The following is a 19,770-nucleotide window of genomic DNA, read 5'->3' as shown; positions in this document are numbered from 1 at the left end:
GCCGAAGTGATTCACTTCGTCTTTCGGGGGGGGGGTAGTGATGGGGTACGAACTAAACAAGCCCAACAGCAGTGACGGCCCATCAGCCCAAAGCCCAAGGAAGAGTATGAGTTCGGCATTACCAAAGAGTTCGGAGGAGTTCGGCATTACCAAAGAGTTCGGCCCCAGCCTACAGCTCGGTAAAAGCCAACCAATCAAGCTCTGCTCTCAGGTCGGCATCAAGCTCTACTCTCAGATCGGCAACCAAAGCAGTTCGGTCTCAGTATTCGACCGAACAAGGAGTTAGTGGACCCATGCAGGATTTCCACAACTTCCAACACACCCACTACCACGTGGCGTCAACTCAGGCCACGATCTTAGGCCATGACCTACACGACATCCACGACTTAGGGTGGTGATGCAAGCCACGATCTTAGTTCAATATATAAATAGAACTTAGATCTGGTAGAAAGAGGTTAGAATCTCTCTAGAGAAATAATCATATAGCAAGTCTGTGTTGTAAGCTGTAATTGGCAGATCAAGCAATACAAACCTGCCCCCATTTCTCCCCGTGGACGTAGATTTACCTCAGTAAATCGAACCACGTAAAATTCTCTGTGTCGTAATTTATTTTTACGAGCATTTATCATTATCAAAAATTCGCCGATTCATCACAATGTATTACAGCCATCAACTTATAGGAGTGAATCTCCCGTAACTATGGTAAATTCCATAATGTTGTAATCAATCTATTTTCGTCTATTATGTGATTGAATCAATCACTTATTCCCTAATCTTCTCCTTTGATAGAGATATCTTCCTTGATATGTTTTGACACTCCCCCTCAAGTTGAGAAACGGTATCCCCGATACTCAACTTGCCCAGAATTTCTTTGAAGACTTTCGGGTGGACTGCTTTGGTCAAAATGTCTGCCAGTTGTTCTTCAGATCGTACGAAAGGGAACTCAATGGTGCCGGCCTCGAGATTTTCTTTGATGAAGTGCCGATCGACTTCCACATGTTTCGTTCTATCATGTTCAACTGGATTCTCGGAGATACTGATCGCTGCCTTGTTGTCGCAGAATAATTGGCTCTTTCGTGTAGGTGGGTAGCCAATTTCTGTTAATAGCCTTCTTAACCACATGATTTCCATAAGTCCACTTTTAATTCCTCTGAACTCTGCCTCGGCACTTGATAAGGCTACCACTTTCTGCTTCTTGCTCCTCCACGTAACAAGATTACCTCCAACAAAGGTGAAGTAGCCTACTGTGGACTTTCTGTCGACGGGATTGCTTGCCCAATCAGCGTCGGTGTATCCGTCAATCTCGAGGTCTTCTTTTTTGGCTAAGAACACTCCATAGCCCACCGTCCCTTTCAGGTATCGAACGATTCTTAGGGCGGCCTCCATGTGGTTGGTTTGTGGTCGGTGCATGAACTAGCTGACTACGCCGACTGCATAAGTGATGTCTGGCCGGGTGTGTGATAAGTAGATAAGTTTTCCTACTAGCCGTTGATATCGTTCTCGATCTGCAAGGTCGACTCCTTCTTCTATCTTTAAGCCGTGGTTTGTGATCATGGGAGTTTCTGCAGGCTTGCATTCCAATAAACCGGTTTCTGCCAACAGATCTAAGACATATTTTTTCTGCCTCAGGAATATCCCGTGTCTCGATCTCAATACTTTGATTCCAAGGAAATATTTCAATGCCCCGAGATCTTTCATTGCAAATTCCTTGACTAGGTTTTCTCTCAGACTTTGAATTTCTTCATTGTCATCTCCCGTGATTATCATGTCGTCCAGATAGATAATTAGGCAGGTTATCTTGTCTCCCCGTTTCTTCGTGAAGAGTGTGTGATCCGATTGACTTTGTTTGAACCCTTGCTTAACCATAGCCTGACAGAACCTTCCAAACCAGACTCTTGGTGACTGCTTCAATCCGTATAGTGTTTTCCTCAGACGACACACTTGGCCTGTTCCAAATTCTGCTGAAACCCGGGAGGAACTTCAATATAGACTTCCTTATTCTCTTCTAATTCTCCATGAAGAAAGGCATTGGTGACGTCAAACTGATGTAAGGGCCACTCTTTACACGCAGCTACAGATAGCAACGCTCGAACAGTGTTCAATTTTGCAACTGGGGAGAAGGTCTCTTCATAATCTATCCCATACACTTGAGTGTATCCTTTCGCCACGAGTCTCGCCTTATATCTCTCGATTGAACCATCTGCTCTTCGTTTAATAGTAAAAATCCACCGACATCCCACCGGTTTCTTCCCATCAGGTAGAGTGCACTTTTCCCATGTTCCATTTGTGACGAGGGCATCTATCTCCTTCTTCATGGCTTCTCTCCAATGTTTATGTTTTGATGCCTCTTCGAAAGACTGTGGAATTTCTTCCTCCTCATACAGGGCAGCTTCGAATGCTCGAGCCATTTCTGACAGCTGTCTTTGGGCAAGGTTTGCTATCGCATACCTAGCCTTTCTTCCTTTCCATTCAGGCGAGTATCTTCGAGGTGGAACTCCTCTTGTACTTCTAGCAGGTAGCTCATAGGGTTGTTCGGTACACCCTCTACTAGTTTCACATTCAGCTCCATTGTTCCTGTCAAGATTAGTATTTCTCGGAGATGCACTATCATTATTTGACCCAGTTACCTCAGGAATCGATGGCGGGGTTGATGTTTGGTTGGTGTCACTTTGCTCCTCGTTCTGTACTACAGGATTTGACGGCCCGACGGTATCTCTAACCTCCTCTGTTGGACCAACATCTGTGACAGGACTTGACTGTGACTGTGGTTCTCCCCCTGATTGGATTTCCCTTGGGCCGGTGGTAGTCATGGGTGTCGGAAGCCAATTTAGCAGGTCACTATTCAGATGATTGTCTGAAGGTTGTGTCTCCCCCTGACCACTAGATTGGCTATAGAAATATTCTCCCTCTACAAAATCGCAATTCAAAGTAGTATGCACGGTCCTAGTGCTTGGGTCGTAACATCTATACCCTTTTTGGTTTTTGCCGTAGCCCAGGAAGACACATTTGAGGGCACATGGGGAAAACTTGGTGCGGTCTTGCTTAGGGATGTGCACGAAGACAGTACACCCAAACACCCTAGGTTCCAGAGACAGGGAAGAAGGTAGTGCGAAATGTTGGGAAAAAAGGTCTAATGGTGATTTGAAGTCTAGAATCCCTGTGGGTAATCGGTTCATAAGGTAAACCGCTGTAGCAATGGCTTCGGGCCAAAAGGATTTGGGTATTTTGGATTCTATTAAAAGGGCTCTGGTGATTTCTAGTATATATCTATTTTTCCTTTCGGCTGCCCCATTTTGTTCTGGAGTGTAGGCACAAGATGTCTGATGAACTAATCCCTTTTCCCGAAAAAAATCTTGCATTCTGGTGTTGACAAATTCCCCCCCGTTATCAGACCGTAAGATTTGGATTTTCTGGTTATACTGAGTTTGGACTAAGGTATAGAATTGGGTGAATTTGTCAAAAACGTCAGATTTATTTTTCAAGAAATATATACAAGTCATACAAGAATAATCATCAATGAATAACACAAAATATCGAAAACCTTGACCCCCACTAACAGGAGCAGGACCCCACACATCAGAATGTATTAAAGCAAAAGGTTTTTTCATTCTCGTATTGTTCAATTTAAATGTGTGTCTGTGACTTTTGGCTAACAGACAAGTTTCACAATGAAAGGAGTTCATAGAATTAACTAACTTAGGATAAAGCATGCGAAGATATCCTATGGACGGATGTCCTAACCGACGATGCCATGGCCAAGCCTGTCTGTCTGTCGGTCCGTGAGTCAGCATCGCGGCACTCTGTTGGGCTATTTCGTCCACATAGTACAGTCCTCGTCGCTCAGTGCCACGCCCAACTATCGTCCCCGTCTTGATATCCTGTAACATGCAAAATTTTGGCTGCATTAGTAATTTACAATGGAGCTCCTTAGTGACATGACTGATAGACAGGAGCTTGTACGATAATGACGGAACAAAAAGACAGTTAGAAAGGCGTAGAGTAGGCGAGATATTGATTGTGCCGGCCCCTTGGACCCGGGCTAGATCCCCACTGGCTGTTTGGACGTAGGACTTAGCAGATTTGGAGATGGTCAGAAAATCAGACGCATCGAAAGACATTGTGTCTGTTGCTCCGCAATAAAAAATCCAATGGATATTTTTAGGGCCTGTTTGGGACATAGAGGAACAAGCTAAGGCATCAAATGAGTTTTTACATGGTATAGAGGGCAGATTTTCGAATTCCTCAGAATTTTGGGGTGTAATCTGTAAGATTTTTCTTGTGTGGGGTTCAAACTGAGATTTTTTATACTTGAGGGGGCAAATATCGGATGGTTTTAATTTTCTGTGTTTGTTTGGGGAATTTTGGGATTTCTGGGGTAGGAACTGGGAGGTATTTTGGGTTCGAGGGTCAGACTAGTATTTGGAGAAGTGTGGGGGTGTAATTTGAGAGATAGTTTGGGCTTGGGGGTTAGGTCGTGATTTCGGGTGACTTGAGGTTTTTAGGGCAAGATCCCCATTCTCTATGTGAACCCTCGCCTCCGACGCTGAAACCCTAGCCTCCGCGTTCCCTCCAGTGGGGATCCCAACCGCCGCCATCTCCCTGTCACCGGTGAGGTCCCCCCGGTTTCTTTACCTTCTGACCATACTCTTGCAACCGTTGCCGATGCCATTGCTCTCTCCTCTGTCACCGATTGATCTTTGTTTCCGCTTCCATTGGCCGCAGTTGGACCGATGCCGCCCGTCGATACGTCGGCGTAGGTGGCCCGGTCGCCGATTGTCACGGCTGCCGCCGCTTTTCCGCCTCCTCCACCGTTATTCCGATTTCTTTGTTGGCGAGTCTTCTTCATGTCTTCCCACCATTCCGGGAACCCGTGGAGGTGAAAGCACGTTTCTTTTGAGTGCTTCTTTCCCCCACAGTGGGTGCACACGAGCCTACTTTTGTCCTCATCCCGTCGATAGGGTTTTGTTGGTGGCGGCTGGTTCTGGGTTGGAGGAATTCGGCTTCGGTCGAGGGTTGCTAGCCCAACTCCTATTCCGGAATCCTTGGCTTCTGAGTTCATTAGCTTCTCGTTGACAGCTTCCCGTCTGACCATCCTATAGGCTTTCCTGGCCGTTGGGAGTGGATCCATATTTAGGATCTCTCGCTTGATTTTGTCATATCTGTCGTCGAGCACCCATATGAATTGATATAATCGGTGTCGTTGAACGATCTGGTTGTATTTCTCTATGGAGGACGGTGAGTCCATTGGATTTGGATCTCGGCTGTCGATCGAGATCCATAAGTCCTGGAACCGTTGCCATAAGCTTTCCAGTGACATGTTTCCTTGTCTCATCCCATATGTTTGCCTGTGCAGGTATGAGATTTGGAATGGATCGGTACCGCTTCCATACGTGACGGCCAAGTTCTCCCACTTATCTTGAGTCGTCTCGTATTGTGACACTTCGTTCACTAGGCTGGCTTCGATGTGGTTGATGATCCAATTGAAACAGCAGTGGTCTCGCTGGATCCATCGTGCGTATTCTGGGTCCGTCGGAGAGGGAGGCTCTGACACTCCAGAGATGTGAGATATCAGGCCTTTCCCTCCGATGGCCTTCTTTATCAGTTTTGCCCACAGGGGATAGTTCTCCCCGTTGAGCTTGGTTTGAACGTGAACCTCACCCAACGACTCCGGTTGGTGATCGGTTCTGGTTTGTGGTTTTTGGAAGTTTTGAGACATACTGAGTCTCATGAGTTCTGCGAATTGCTCTGCAGAAAGAATGACGGGTTGGTTTGTATTTTGGGGTATTTTGGGTTCAAATTCTGACATCTTGTTGGTTGGTTTCTTTTGCAGGATTCGAAAGGCCGGGAAAGGTATACGAGACTATGATGAAATCGTTCTGAGTCTCAATCCCGATTCAACCTGCTCTGATACCATCTTGAAGATGGTAATCGAGAAAGGGGTGGATCATATTGGTGAAAGGAGTAAGAATCGAATAGTAAAGTGTAGGGAATATGTGTTTGTATTTTTGTTGATTTACGATGTATTACAGCCCTCAACTTATAGGAGTGAATTTCCCGTAACTATGGTAAATTCCATAATGTTGTAATCAATCTATTTTCGTCTATTATGTGATTGAATCAATCACTTATTCCCTAATCTTTTCCTTTGATAGAGATCTTCCTTGATATGTTTTGACATCAATGAGTGTAAAATCTGACTTTGATATTTCAACAATTTGCTTAGCCGATATACATTCTTTCCTCTTACTTCTTGACAAAATGAACTCAACTTTGAAAACACAAGAATAGTATTAGGAGATGCCATAATAGGAAGATCACAATTTACTTTTATTTGTATTCTTCTAAAATGATTTTTTCTTCATGGAAGCATTGCTAACTGGAAAGCTATGCTATGCTGAGAATACTCTCACTTCCTATATTATACAACAAAATGGATGAAAGAAAACTTGGTTTGAGCTGGTAATGAATTCCTCCATCACTTAGGTTGGCAATATGGAGGCCATCTTCACCAAAAGAACCATTTCTTCTTTGTGCTCGATTCTCCAACGGTTTCATCTTCCTTTCTACTCTCTATCCCTAGCTTCAGGGCTTCCAGCCGCTTCCTACACGACAACATACATAAAAAATGTTATGCAATGGCAGTTAAACTTGTGCAGAGTCCTTCATTTACATAACACATATCAATGCCACCATCGTGGACTCGAGAAGGTTCAGGATCAGGAGGCCGTACTAGGTATCAGTAAGGCGGCCATGGAGACTCCATCTTTGTCTAAACCCTTCCATGCCTTCGACTCCACTTGCCAAAATTAGGCGTCTAGGAATACAAAGGAAGAATGTACGAATCAATGAAATTCACCCCAGCAAAATACAAACAACAATTCTATCATGGTCTTTGGAAATACTAAAAAGTAGCAAAGCTTAAACGTGAATATACTAGTGATTGAAAGACTAATTAGTGCTAGATCAAGAGGATCTGCAAAGGCGAGCCAGTGCAACTATAATGTTACTCTTAGCTCACAATAAAGAACACATATAGGGGAAGAATGCATTTAAGCTGGTCAGAATGTATTCCAAAACAATTCCAATATTTTCAAAATCTAATCTGATCACAGAGACAAGAAAACAAATGCAAGTAGCAGTATTTCACTGCCAATTGCCATACCTCTCCAGTTGAGTTGCTTCTGCTTCCAACTGAGTAGACCTTTCGTTTGCCAGATTCAAAGGCATAAACATCCCTAGTTTCCGCTCACTATCTTGCAGCCTCTGTCTAAGCTCTTTATCCTACAAAAGTGGAGTTTCTCTCATAAAAAAAGCTCAAGAAACTCTATAGGACAAAAATCAAGCACAACCGTTTATCTCTAAAACCCACCCTCCTCTCAGCACATTGCTTGTATATTGCAATCTCATCTTGACAGAAGGGCTCAATATCATTAATTTGCAGACCTACGACACACAACCAATCAAAATGGAAAATTCAATATCATCTATACTCACTAATCTATGACAAGTCTAAAAATGGAACGAAGACGTTACAAAGAAACAAATTCCGCAAAATCCCATCACAGAGATCAACTCCCTCGAGCACATGTGATGCTATCTCCGAAGGAATTACCGGTGAAGGTGGCCCCATCATCAGATCATCACCCACCAGTATAGTTTCCTCCATGCCAGGCTTCGAATCAACTGCAGAAACATACACAAAATGCAACAATCAAACCAGTCCAGTCAACAATATTTTCTCAACATTCTCCACCTTCTCAAAATCTTAAACTAGTTATTAACTTCATTCAAGCCGAAGAAATCAATCAAAAGGAGAGTGAAAGTGATAACTTACCATCCATGGTGGGAGCTCGTTACAGTACACGAGCTGCTCGATGAAATGCCTCTGATAACAAGCAACTCAATTGGATAAATACAAACAAACAAAGCGAATCAAAAATATAAATTATAGCGCGCGACGTAAAATCACCTCCGCTCACTGAGAGAAATTTCGGAATAAGGGGTTAAATTCGCTGACCTTTCGTAATTAGGGATTCAATTAACTGATCTTTCATAATTTGGGATCGAGGCATACGTATTGTTCAGAATAAGGGATTTGTGATATTTTATCTTATTTATGTTCTTTTTTAATATTATTTCTCTCTAAACTTTTATCAATGACCTAAATTATCCCTTCAAATTTTTACTTAAATTCTATTACAGAATTTTGAAGATCCGTTCAATTTCAAATTCTCTGCAAATTGATGCTGAGGGAGAAATTGCAAGATCTCTAGTGGGAGGTATGGCATCTACTACATGCTGTCCGCCTTTATTGGCAAGTTTATATTCTGATTCGAAAATCGGAGGCTGGAGAGAGAGGTGTGGCTAGATAGGGAGGCGGTGGCGACTGAGCTATCGAGGAGGTAGGAGGCGGAGGAGGAGGAGCTAGCGCCGGCGGCAGTGGCCGAGGAAGACGATGAGTAGCCGCCGCGGAATGGAATGGATTTTCCGCCTCCGATCTGGATGTACCTCTTCTCGGCGTTTTGGAGCCTAATTTTGGGCTTCGGGCCGGGTCTGAAGCTCTAATCGCCATTTTCGATCTGCACATAACAGAATTTCGATCACGAAAATTCTGTGATTCCATAGAAATTGATGCAGAAATCGCTGATTGATGGAATCATAGGACTTCTGATATTGGACTATTTGAAAAATTCATTAAAAAATTCAACCGCAATTGATTCAAACGAGAGATTCTTTTTGGAAACATTTCAATTGACGCTGGTTAGTCGATCAGAAGAATTTAGAAAAGGGGAAAATGGGAAATTGGGATGTTTGGATTATTAATAGGGAGTTTGGATTATAATAATATAGAATCCAGTGATGAAGACAGGAGTTGAAGAAGACAATAAATTTCGCCCTTTGTTTTAACTTTGTACTTGCCCTTTCGTAATTTGCAGAGGAATTTGAAATTTGAACATTGGATCTTCAAAATTTTGAAGTAGAATTTATGTAAAAATTTAAAGGGGCAATTTAGACAATTGATAAATGGTCAGAGGGAAATAATATTAAAAAAGAACATAAATAAGATAAAATATCACAAATCCCTTATTCTGAAGAATACGCATGCTTCGATTCCAAATTACAAAAGGTCAGCGAATTGGATCCCTAATTACGAAAGGTTAGCGAATTTAACCCCTTATTCTGAAATTTCTCGGACGGGAACAATTTGCGAAATATTCTGAGAATTTGAATTTTAAATTTTAATAAATCGAAAGGGAAATGTTTGTAAAATTTGTAAACAATTATTCCAACTTGGTGGTTCGGCCCAAAGAAAAAAATGCCCAATATCAATACTGGGCCGAAATCGCCCAAACCCTAAATAGATTTCCCCTCTGTGTAAACCGAAAACGTAGCGGCAGCAGAAGCTTTGATTTTTAGCATTTGTCTGTGACTAATTTGTCAGGTGAATATGGATGCGTCTTCTCTTTCTATTATACATTGTTCTTCGTTGTGGTGTCTATGTTTCTCGAGGAGATTTGATATCTAATTCTTGTGTGTTTTTGTTTTTTGAATAGAAATGAAGGTTGTCGCAGCTTACCTGTTGGCCGTCCTTGGTGGCAACGCATCTCCTTCAGCTGAGGATGTGTTAAGGACTTAATTCCTTAACGGAGATCGGCGGCAGTCTGCTCGGCGATCAAGGGATTGTTCCGGCGTCTCGAGAGGAGATCGGCGGTGGTTCTAGTGTCTTGCTGTGCGCGGAACTCCTCCGTCGGACAGTGAGTAAACTAGGGTTACGAGAATATTTCACAATCTTGTGGGCAAAATAATATTTCATTCATTGATTGCATAAAATGATAACAAGCTCTCCTATTTATAATACTAAAATACTACTAACCTAACTTATTGAATAAGAAAACAAAGATATGGAAAAGATTTGGGAAATAAAAGATAACTAAATAATTGTGATTTCCTAAGATATAGAGGATCGTATCAACTCCCCCATGGTTAAAATCCGCCTTGTCCTCAAGGTGGAAACCACGAAGCAACGACGAGAGTTGACAGCAAAAGCGTTGGCGAGGCGTCGCCTCCGGGATCAAACACACACCGAGCAGCTTAGCATGTCCCTTCATCACCTCTACAAAAAATCAACGAAGGCAAACTGATGTGGTCATCCAAATTCAATGCTAAAATGGAAAGCTCTGCCACACGTCCCTGAATGATCAAACAGGGCTTGTTATTTCGTGGAGGAATCAACCTTGCATCGGCATCGAGCGATGGTAATCGAGGATTCATGCTTGTAATAACAGTGACATTCAAATCCTCACTAAATTCCAGAGCAGTATTGAAGACAACATGGTTTGCCGGCATGGGTAGCTCTATGCGAAAGGTCCCCGTGGCAAACAAGCACTTGATTACTTCTTCATGCGGAAGCTCCTTCTTGCTATCACGTAGATCCGGTTTTGCTATCTGCAGAGCAAGAAATTCTCCTTTTTGATTGCTGAGACTGACACATATACCGGGATCGAATGCGCGCACGGTGATCATTTCGATCATCTTAAGTATGTCACTATCTTCATCGTCTTTACTCTCAACTAAACCCTTCGGTCCCATTCCATTCTCTTTCCATTTATCTTCAATAATGTTCTTTTCTCCCACAACATCATGAGAACAAGGCACAACTTTATTTATCAAACCATATTCACCAGCCTTTTGCATATTCATTTGCCACTCCTTTGGCCTCGAGCTCGGGACAGCAGCTTGCGGAAGACGATTAGAGGCCAACAATGGAGCTATCTCCGGTAGCGGTTGCAAGGGCTGGAGAGGGCCTGGAGTGGAGTAGGGCGGCAGCTCCAAGGGCTGTGCTGGACTCGACTGCTGCGGGTGATTTGATCGCGGCAGCGGCAGTGGCGGTTGGTAGGGTTGGTGGATCTGGTCTACAGCAGGGGTGGCCATTAGAGGGGGTTCCCAACACGAAGGCTGACGCACTGGGGTTTGATCGGATTTGGTGCGGTGGCATGGTGGAGTCGTTGATTCATTGGGGACTAAACGCGAAGGCCCAAAAGAAGCCTCATTATTTCTTGATGGAGGATATGCCATCTTTCGGAGTGGTGCAGAAACATGGGGCTGATCAAGATCGGGCTCGGGCTGCGGTAACGTTCGGAATTTGCTAAACCGGCGATTTGTTGCATCGAACCACGTTTCTATCTTGTCAAATGCTTCCAATAAGCGGTCTACCTTTGCGTTAATCGGGTCCTCCGCTTTGGTGGCTGGACGAGGGTGATATTGAGGCTGCCATGGGCGATATCGGGCGTAGGAGTTTCGCGGCTCGACGTATGAATCCGGGACCATACCTGGATCACGATACGGTGGTGGATAACAGTTATCGGTTCGTTGTTGGGGCGGATCCTAACAAGTGGGGCGGCGCGTCTGGACAGACCCCATTCGGTGAGGTTGCGGCGGACCGTAGGGTTCACGCATGTACATGGGTGGTGGCTGATCATAGGACAAGCGTTGATAACGGTGATAGCCGGCATAGTCGTATGACATGTTGACGGACTGAAGATAGGATGTTTTCTACGAAGGAAGGGGGAAGCTTCTGTTTGGTGGTTTTCTTCCTTTTTTTGGATGAATTGGACGAAGAGGGTCACTCTTTTCTTTTGGGTGGTGAGGTATGGGTTATGGATAATGGTCTGACTTCAACGCGGCACGCTGGAATCCTTCCCGTCGGGCTTTGCAGAAGTAGGATTGTCCGGCGGCTAGAGCTCGGCGGACAGGCTGGACTCGGCAACCAAAGCAGGTGCTGTGCGCGGAATGTTTTCCGTCGGGCAGCAGTGAAGCTTTGATTCGAGATGGTGGGAGGGTCAGCTCTCAATGAAAGCACCAGTTGTTAAGGACTTAATTCCTTAACGGAGATCGGCGGCAGTCTGCTCAGCGATCAAGGGATTGTTCCGGCGTCTCGAGAGGAGATCGGCAGTGGTTCTAGTGTCTTGCTGTGCGCGGAACTCCTCCGTCGGGCAGCGAGTAAACTAGGGTTACGAGAATATTTCACAATCTTGTGGGCAAAATAATATTTCATTCATTCATTGCATAAAATGATAACAAGCTCTCTATTTATAATACTAGAATACTACTAACCTAACTTATTGAATAAGAAAACAAAGATATGGAAAAGATTTGGGGAATAAAAGATAACTAAATAATTGTGATTTCCTAAGATATAGAGGATCATATCAGGATGTGAAGGGCATTTTGAGCTCTGGTTCGTTGCTTCGCTTCTTCCAATCATATAATTGTTTTATTTGCGATCTAATTGTCGTATTATTTGTTCATCATCAATTTTTGATATACTATTACTTTTTTACGAGCATATAGTCTGTTGTGTTCTACTTTGTTTTGATTGACTGCAGTTAAGTAGTGATTGTGTTGTGCTCATTACAATTTTGCATTATTATTATATTCAGGTTTTATCATTTCTCAAGGTTAGAGCTATTGAAAAGAATTACATGCTTGCTTTTTTGTTTATCAATAATGTTTGTCAGTGTTCTTATTCAGGGGTTTATATCTTGGTTAGGTGTGGAATTTTTTTTTTTGTGTTGTTTGTTTTATCTCTGTATTACTTAGAAATAGAATGTAAGACTAATGGATTCCGTAGTTGATATACTTATGATGAGTTACAACACATTATAAACTGTTTAGTGGTAACTGATAACCAGTAGATGAAGTTCTTGAAATTTGTTAGAAGAAATATAAGCAACATGTAATACTGTGACGTGCTAATGATCCATTTCAGTATTCGAGTCACTTCATTTGTTTATTTTTCCAGTTGGGGCTGATTGTAATGAGGAAAGAATTGAGCTGTTGCTGTCTCAAGTTGCCGGAAAAGATATCACTGAGTTGATTGCTGACGGGAGGGAAAAATTGGCTTCAGTGCCTGCAGGTGGTGCTGCACCTGCTGCTGCCGAGGCGAAGAAAGAAGAAAAAGTAGAAGAGAAAGAAGAGTCTGACGATGTAAGTATAGTAATATGGATGCATTACAAGTCCAAATATGTTTCTTCTCATCTTATTCTAGAAGAAATGTGATCACAATATTGTTTGTCTGACCTGAATTTTTGTGCTTTTTTTTCATTTTCTGTTTCAGGACATGGGCTTTGGGCTCTTTGACTAGAATTTGCAGATGCAGAGAATTTTTCTGATATGTTTTTGGCACTGGAATTTTGTATCCGAATAGTGTTCTTGGGTTGAAGATCTATACCTCTTTCATGGTTTTGTTATTTATGTTTCCATGTTCTTCCCATTTTGATGGTTTTTAGGAAGGAAATTAATTTTATTTTATTGTTTTTGGCTTCCCATTTGTATCAGATTTGCATTTGCAATTGTGGAGTTGGATATGTTCTTTGGAATATTTTTATTTACCTTAGTTTTCTTAACTTATAAAGTGGGTTATTTAGTAAAGATAGAGTTAATTTGGCTAAATAGCACAAAACCTTCAATATGTATAACTTTTTCATAGTCGTGCATCATCAACTAATATGTTTTGTACAGAACACTTAGAATCTGTCTAATTTTTCTCCAATTTTTATTACAGAAATTTTTTCTGTTCATTTTTCTTCACTAATTTTTCTCCTACACCAAAAACACACTTTTCACTCCTAAGCGTCTTTTCCTCATCACTTGATCCTTACTTCCAATTGGGAATTTCAAATCTCAAATTAACTCCAAAATTAGAAAATTTTATTCAAATATAAAGGGCTAACAAACTTTAAACGCTTGATCATGGCCAACTTGGTGAAGGGTCATAATAGAAGGATAGAAGTTGCACAAAGAAGGATGGTCTGTCATCATGTTCTATTTCCTATAGCCTTATGTAGATGTTGAGCAAGTATTTATAAACACGAGTGGTGAGTATTCGAGTAAACACACGCATGGGCGGATCCAGGATTTAAAAATCGTGGAGTCGGACGAGATAATTAATATAATAATATTATATATATTATAAAAATACATTACAAATAAAATTATCTTTGTTTTATCACGATAATTGACTTTTACGAGTTCATATTTTTAACTTTTACGAATATTCATATTTTGAAGCTGACCGAAATTTTATAATTGGAAATAATTGCAAACATATCTTCCAGTCATTGATTGTGTTCAACATTAGCACCAGAAGAACAGATAAAACTCATGAGAACAGATACAAACTCAAGATATTTTTAAAATAAATTTATCCATTAATTTAATATGGATGGTAATTAAAATCAATAATAAAAAAACATAAGTATATAATTATTATATTCATAAAAATTAGGTCAAATAAACAAATAAAAGTAAAAAAATAATAAAACATGATTAAAAGAATATCAATAACGCACCAATTTTTTTGTGCAAAGCCTATGCCCCTCAAAAATCTTAATCTTAGTCTCCTACTATAACTTTCTATTTAATCAAAATAATAATTGGATAGAAATATAGAATTTTTATTTATAAAGAAAGTTGTAACTCTTGTAATAAAGATAAAATTATTTAAAAAGGACAGTATTGACTGATTTTTTTAACTAATAAACTTAAATAAATAAGGAATTTATGTAAATTTGTTGGAAAATTAAGGAGAAAAAAAGTTAATACTACATTGCTTAGAAAATTATTGGCAGGCGAATTAAATGAAAAAGCAGTATTAACGGCGAGTGACCAGAGACAATCAATTAGATTTTTTACTTATAGATTTTCTAACCCAACAATCAATAGGAGTATTAACCACTCCTCAGCCCCAAAATCAATATTTACCTCTCTGTTCATCTTCTTCGTTGAGAATACATCAGCTTCTTCTGCAACCCCTCCCCTTATCTATCTCTACTCTATTCTTATTAGTATTGTTCCTTTCTCCTCTTAGTTTTTGGAAAAGGCGGAAGGCTTCGGGTAGAGTTGAAGCTGGCCGTGGGGTCGGAGACGGAACTGCACCAGGTCAAAGGTCGAAGATGATGTTTTCCGGCAGTGTTCGGTGGACCGCCGGTGGGGTCGGCCGACCCCGCGCGACCCACCTGGATCCGCCGATGAACACACGTGAAAATAAGAAAATGTGAGCATGTGTATAAGAAAAGGTGATAGGTTCCCTAAAATATAATGATATATTGAACTAATGACAAATACATAGTAATATATTGACACATTTCAATACAGATAATGGATAAAGGACTGAAAAGAGATAGATCCGAAAGAAAAAGTAGTTCAAGAAAAATGGCAATCCAATTTCGTGTACAAATGTTCTTTAAAGGCGTTAAAATCGAACTACTGCTACTACTACCTAAATTAATTGAGATACCAATTTCGTGTTCTAATATTCTTGAAGCGATAAACACGAACTAGTAGTAATTATTTCGTGAGATGGATACTCTCTCTTCACAAAAACAATCTCATTTATAAAGTTTAATATACACCCTATACATTACATAACTAATCAAAAATAGAAGAGATTGGGGAAAATAGAGTCAAATAATTAAGCCAATGAGAAAACCAAAATGAATTACTTTACGTGAACAAAATCATACTCCCTCCGTGCCTTATTAATAGAGGCATTTTTTTTTGGCATGAAGTTTAAGAATAGTGTGTTATATGGATAGTGGAAAAAGTAAGAGAGAATCGAGTAAGAGAGATATATAGAGAATAAAGTAAAAGTGAGAATTACTTTTTGTTGAAAATATAAATGACTCAATTAACTTGAAACTTCCCAAAATAGAAAAATGACTCTATTAACATGAAACGGGAGAGTAATAGAAAACAGATTGTTAAATTCAATTGAACGAGGATAAAAGTTTATAACACACGGATTTTACGTTAAATCACAAGACAAAATACTGATTTCAAAACTATTTTTGTCTCAAATCCTTAAAAGAAACCCATGTTCCGTAATAATTTGAAATAAACTAAAATTTATAGGAATATTTGTTACCGATTCAAACCTATAATTTTGTAGGCGAAGTTCTGTTTAAGTACTCGAAGTTTGACAACTATATAAGAAATTTAAAAAAAACACTAATGATATGATGAGATATAACTCCATATAATATAATAATCCATAACATGGACGAATAAAATTTAGGAGGATCCATTACAAAAATAAATAAAAAAGAAAATTTCCCAAAAATTAGATCAAATCACGATCTAGCAGGCATCCAGCCATTCCTCATATAATAAAATAGCAAAATAATTGTTCAAAATTCATTGACTGCTTCATTTGCCTCCGAACTTGCCCTTCCCTTTCTTCGCAGAAGAGAAGTTTCTGCAACATATTGAGAAACCAACATTAGTACTCAGCAACAACAAAGAATCATTAGCTCAAATAAGAAATACAGAGTGTTTTCATCAGTAAACGTACTTGTTGAATGATTTGTTGCCATTAGCTTGGCCTCCGGATTTTGGGCTCTGTTTGTTAGGGGTTTTTCCGGCAGATTTTGCAGGGATAGGAGTAGCATTCTGGCCCTTTTTGCCTACAACTTTCATAATCAACAAACGTATGTTTTCAGATTCCCTCAGATATACATGACAATCAAGGAACTTTGATACAACACTCACCAAGCAAATGCACAAAAAGAAATGATGTAAATAAGTTTAAAACAAACCTGGCTTATCAGGAGTGGCAGCTTTAACTTTCTTGGCAGCAGGAGCTTTATCAGCAGGTGCAGGTCTCTTCTTGTTGGACTGGTTTGCCTTTGGTGGCGAATCCTCCTCACTTGAGTCTTCATCGTCTTCTTCATCATCAGAATCCTGAATGTCAGAAACCAAAATACATGAGCAAATCAAGCATTAACACAAACACATAATAGTAAGAGGATAGGTGCATACGCCAGAGAGGTCACTATCATCAAGAGCCATGTCAGCATCACTATCATCTTCATCATCATCATCACTAGCTTTCTCTTCCTCCACTTTCAATTCTACCTTCTCCTCTTTCTTCTCCTCTTTCTTAGCTTTTCCAGGGGGTTTTGCATCCACAGCTTTAGCCTTTGCGGCACCTATATGAAGAAAAACCAATTATTGAGTTGAAATGAAATAGATTCATAAGAAGCTACTGAGGTCTTTCAAAAAGATACAATACCATTCTCCTGAGCAGGAACTTCAATCGGCAATTCCTCATCATCAGATTCATCGTCAAATTCAGAATAGTCTTCACCTTCTACAAAATCAAAGAACCAACAGTTACAACATTTGTAGACACAAACTTGACATATTTTAACAGACACTTAATTATTAAAACTAATATCATGCTCCACCTGATACAGGATCATCAGCAATGTAACCAATAAAGTAGACACTGCCATTCTTCAAGTCATGGGAAAGTTCAAATTCCTTCTCAAAGACCAGATCAAACATCACTTGAGGTCGATTCTCAGCAGCAAGGGATCCAATGATGAAATCCTTATCGTCAATTTTCATGCGTAGATGAACATTTTTGGCAGATTTAACATCTTTTACCTCACCCATTGCAGCCTATATAAGAACATTAAAATGATAAATATACAATAAATAAACATTAAAATGATAAATATACAATAAAGGGTAAGTCTGGAACTATAAATGCATACATAAAGCAATTACAACTAATTTCTTAGCTCTCTCATTGAGGCCTACAATTACTAATTTTCTTACATAACACATTGCAGCCTATAAATGAAGATAAAATAATAAATATACAATAAAATGGTATATACATATACTAATTGTCTTACTTGTGAGATATGAATCAACTTTCCCAACTCAGGTTCGACCTTGAGTTTCTCTCCAGCTTTAACTTCAACTCCTAAACAACATAATCATAGTCAAATTTAGAACACAATTAAAAAAATTAAATCGAACTAAATCGTGTCCAAATATTTTCAAAAGAAAACATTTTTACTATAGTTAATGCAATATACTATTGCTAACAACGGTCATTAATATATTCCCAAACATAGCCCTTAACACAACATCTTAAAATAACTCTTAAGAAAAACAAACTTAATAACATGACAGAACTGAACCCAAAAAATCTAACTTTACACAGAAAAAATAAAACAAAACAAACACAATCAGCTATATACCATGAATATAGAAGTGCCCAAAATTTGGGATTCCTTGAAAAATTAACATGATTTCAAATTAAATGAAACATTAATACAAACATGTCCGTGATAGAAGTAAACCACAAAAATTAAGCTTTACACAGAAAAAAGTCAATAACACAAACACAAACACAAATAAACACAAATACAAATACAAACAGAATAACAGCATAACAGAAACAAATCAAGTAATCAAGTAATAACATAATTTCAAACTAAATTAAACATAAATACAAACATGAAAGAAAGCTGACGAATCCATCGAAAGTACAATTATGGAGAAGATTGGATACAGCAAGCGAAACTTACCCCAAAACTCCATTGTTATTTATTAAAATTTGAAGAACGTAAGTATTGGGAAATTGAAGATATGAAAGCGGTGAGGAAGAAGAGAGGGTTTAGGGAGGGTTTTATAGGCGGCAAAGGGATGTTAGGGTTGTGAATTGTGAATGGAATGTATGTGTAGCTGTATTTTTTTTTCCTTTTTTTATTAATTCTTGACTTGTTGAATGTTGGGCTTTTCATGACAGGCCCACTAAAATTTGAATATCGCTTTGTAAAATACCGTTAGATGCGAACTTAAGAACACAACATTATTTAACAAAATATAATTTAAACTTAATTATACTATTATTGTGATATTAATATTGTAAAATATGATTAATATTTGATTGCTCACATTTTGTCAATAACTCATCGAGTATATATTCATGTGTAAACTCATAAATTATCAAGATCGATTATTATTAAAATGAAGATTTCTTTCTCTCTTTTTTCTCCTTTTTTTGAATGATCTCCTTCATTTATAACTTGTTTTATTTAATCTCACCATTATCACGGCCATTATAACTTGTTTTATTTAATTAACCATGTGTTATATGTGACATATACAATTCACCATGATGCATATATGGTTATAATTAATTAGCTTTAATTTATATTTATTTTATAAATTAGAGTTTCCTGAATTAATTAGAATAACCAAATAGAAAGTTGTTAGACTAATATTAATTGAATTTGATATTCTTTTCTTCTAATAATTAAACTTCTCTTTTTTATTTCTTTAGATTTATTTTTCATTATGTTTAAGTTGTTTTTGCATACATTAAGGCATCATTGTTAGACTAAAAAATTACCTTTGAAGATTAATACTATTATTAAGAGTTTCATCATTCTCGAGTTCTCTCTTAAACTTTCAATTCATTAAGGCTTTCATCCGACTTATCATACGAACTTCCACACTAATTTAAGGTGTCAATCATTTCATCTACGACTTATTAGACAGTTCCTTCTCCCGTTTGTGGAGTCATTCATCCACCTATATCAAGTATTTCACCATATTCTTAGCTGGTTCTTTGTTATTCATGAAACAAGCGATAAGGATTATATGTATATCACACTATTTCAAATTTTAACACTAATATTTTTTTCGAAATACAAATAATATTTGAGGTGATAATTAATCTTCACTCAATGAACGTGTGATATTATAGAAATATTTTGGTTGATGATTTTGCAAAACCATTTGGTCTATATTCTCGATGAGTTGATTTTAAATATAAAAAAAATGAATAAAAGTTAATTTTGGTCCTAAATATATTTTCAAATTACAAATTTGTTCCAAAATATTCATTTTTAACAAATAAATCCATAATAAATGAATTTTTAGTTGGAGTGGTCCTTTTTTTACGATTCC

The 19,770-nt window shown here is 39.0% G+C and overlaps 4 protein-coding genes across 5 annotated transcripts; 1 reads left to right on the top strand and 3 right to left on the bottom strand.

Moving 5' to 3' along the window:
• Positions 1-1,413: 1,413 nt before the first annotated feature.
• On the bottom strand, positions 1,414-1,866 carry LOC121774030 (uncharacterized mitochondrial protein AtMg00810-like). The gene has a single exon (XM_042170951.1). It carries the CDS (start codon positions 1,864-1,866, stop codon positions 1,414-1,416), a length of 453 nt encoding a protein of 150 aa, XP_042026885.1.
• Positions 1,867-6,291: 4,425 nt separating this feature from the next.
• LOC121764550 lies at positions 6,292-8,923 on the bottom strand. The gene is made up of 6 exons (XM_042160560.1): positions 7,835-8,923; positions 7,534-7,683; positions 7,370-7,443; positions 7,163-7,281; positions 6,731-6,814; positions 6,292-6,602 (listed from the first exon to the last, which is right to left on the bottom strand). Coding segments are annotated over exons 1-6 (435 nt in total). The 5' UTR covers positions 7,842-8,923; the 3' UTR covers positions 6,292-6,601.
• Positions 8,924-9,556: 633 nt separating this feature from the next.
• On the top strand, positions 9,557-13,144 carry LOC121764561 (60S acidic ribosomal protein P2A-like). Its single transcript, XM_042160569.1, has 4 exons — positions 9,557-9,622; positions 12,214-12,238; positions 12,803-12,987; positions 13,118-13,144. Exons 1-4 carry the CDS (start codon positions 9,557-9,559, stop codon positions 13,142-13,144), a joined length of 303 nt encoding a protein of 100 aa, XP_042016503.1.
• A 2,873-nt stretch (positions 13,145-16,017) lies between these two features.
• On the bottom strand, positions 16,018-18,516 carry LOC121761892 (histone deacetylase HDT2-like). Of its 2 annotated transcripts, none has more exons than XM_042157597.1 (8): positions 18,384-18,516; positions 17,703-17,773; positions 17,247-17,463; positions 17,072-17,149; positions 16,819-16,988; positions 16,596-16,740; positions 16,352-16,469; positions 16,018-16,255 (listed from the first exon to the last, which is right to left on the bottom strand). In XM_042157597.1, the coding sequence occupies exons 1-8, from the start codon at positions 18,394-18,396 to the stop codon at positions 16,207-16,209; spliced, it is 861 nt and encodes a 286-aa protein (XP_042013531.1). In that variant the 5' UTR covers positions 18,397-18,516; the 3' UTR covers positions 16,018-16,206. The 2 variants fall into 2 exon arrangements, with proteins under 2 accessions (XP_042013531.1, XP_042013539.1); XM_042157605.1 differs by having other exon boundaries at positions 16,352-16,463.
• Between the last annotated feature and the right edge of the window lie 1,254 nt (positions 18,517-19,770).

Source organism: Salvia splendens, chromosome 2, assembly GCF_004379255.2.
Source record: "Salvia splendens isolate huo1 chromosome 2, SspV2, whole genome shotgun sequence".
NCBI classification, from domain to species: Eukaryota; Viridiplantae; Streptophyta; class Magnoliopsida; order Lamiales; family Lamiaceae; genus Salvia; species Salvia splendens.
This window is presented reverse-complemented; position numbering and strand designations above follow the sequence as displayed.

Coding starts and splice junctions, on each gene's coding strand:
- LOC121774030 (XM_042170951.1), bottom strand. CDS start 1,866: ATGGTTAAGCAAGGGTTCAAACAAAGTCAATCGGATCACACACTCTTC.
- LOC121764550 (XM_042160560.1), bottom strand. Junction 7,444..7,533: donor TTTGCGGAATTTGTTTCTTT/GTAACGTCTTCG, acceptor TGTGTGTCGTAG/GTCTGCAAATTAATGATATT. Junction 7,282..7,369: donor AGCAATGTGCTGAGAGGAGG/GTGGGTTTTAGA, acceptor CCACTTTTGTAG/GATAAAGAGCTTAGACAGAG.
- LOC121764561 (XM_042160569.1), top strand. CDS start 9,557: ATGAAGGTTGTCGCAGCTTACCTGTTGGCCGTCCTTGGTGGCAACGCA. Junction 12,239..12,802: donor GAAGGGCATTTTGAGCTCTG/GTTCGTTGCTTC, acceptor TTATTTTTCCAG/TTGGGGCTGATTGTAATGAG. Junction 12,988..13,117: donor AGAAAGAAGAGTCTGACGAT/GTAAGTATAGTA, acceptor TTTCTGTTTCAG/GACATGGGCTTTGGGCTCTT.
- LOC121761892 (XM_042157597.1), bottom strand. Junction 17,464..17,702: donor AGTTGATTCATATCTCACAA/GTAAGACAATTA, acceptor GTTCTTATATAG/GCTGCAATGGGTGAGGTAAA. Junction 16,256..16,351: donor GGCAACAAATCATTCAACAA/GTACGTTTACTG, acceptor AATATGTTGCAG/AAACTTCTCTTCTGCGAAGA.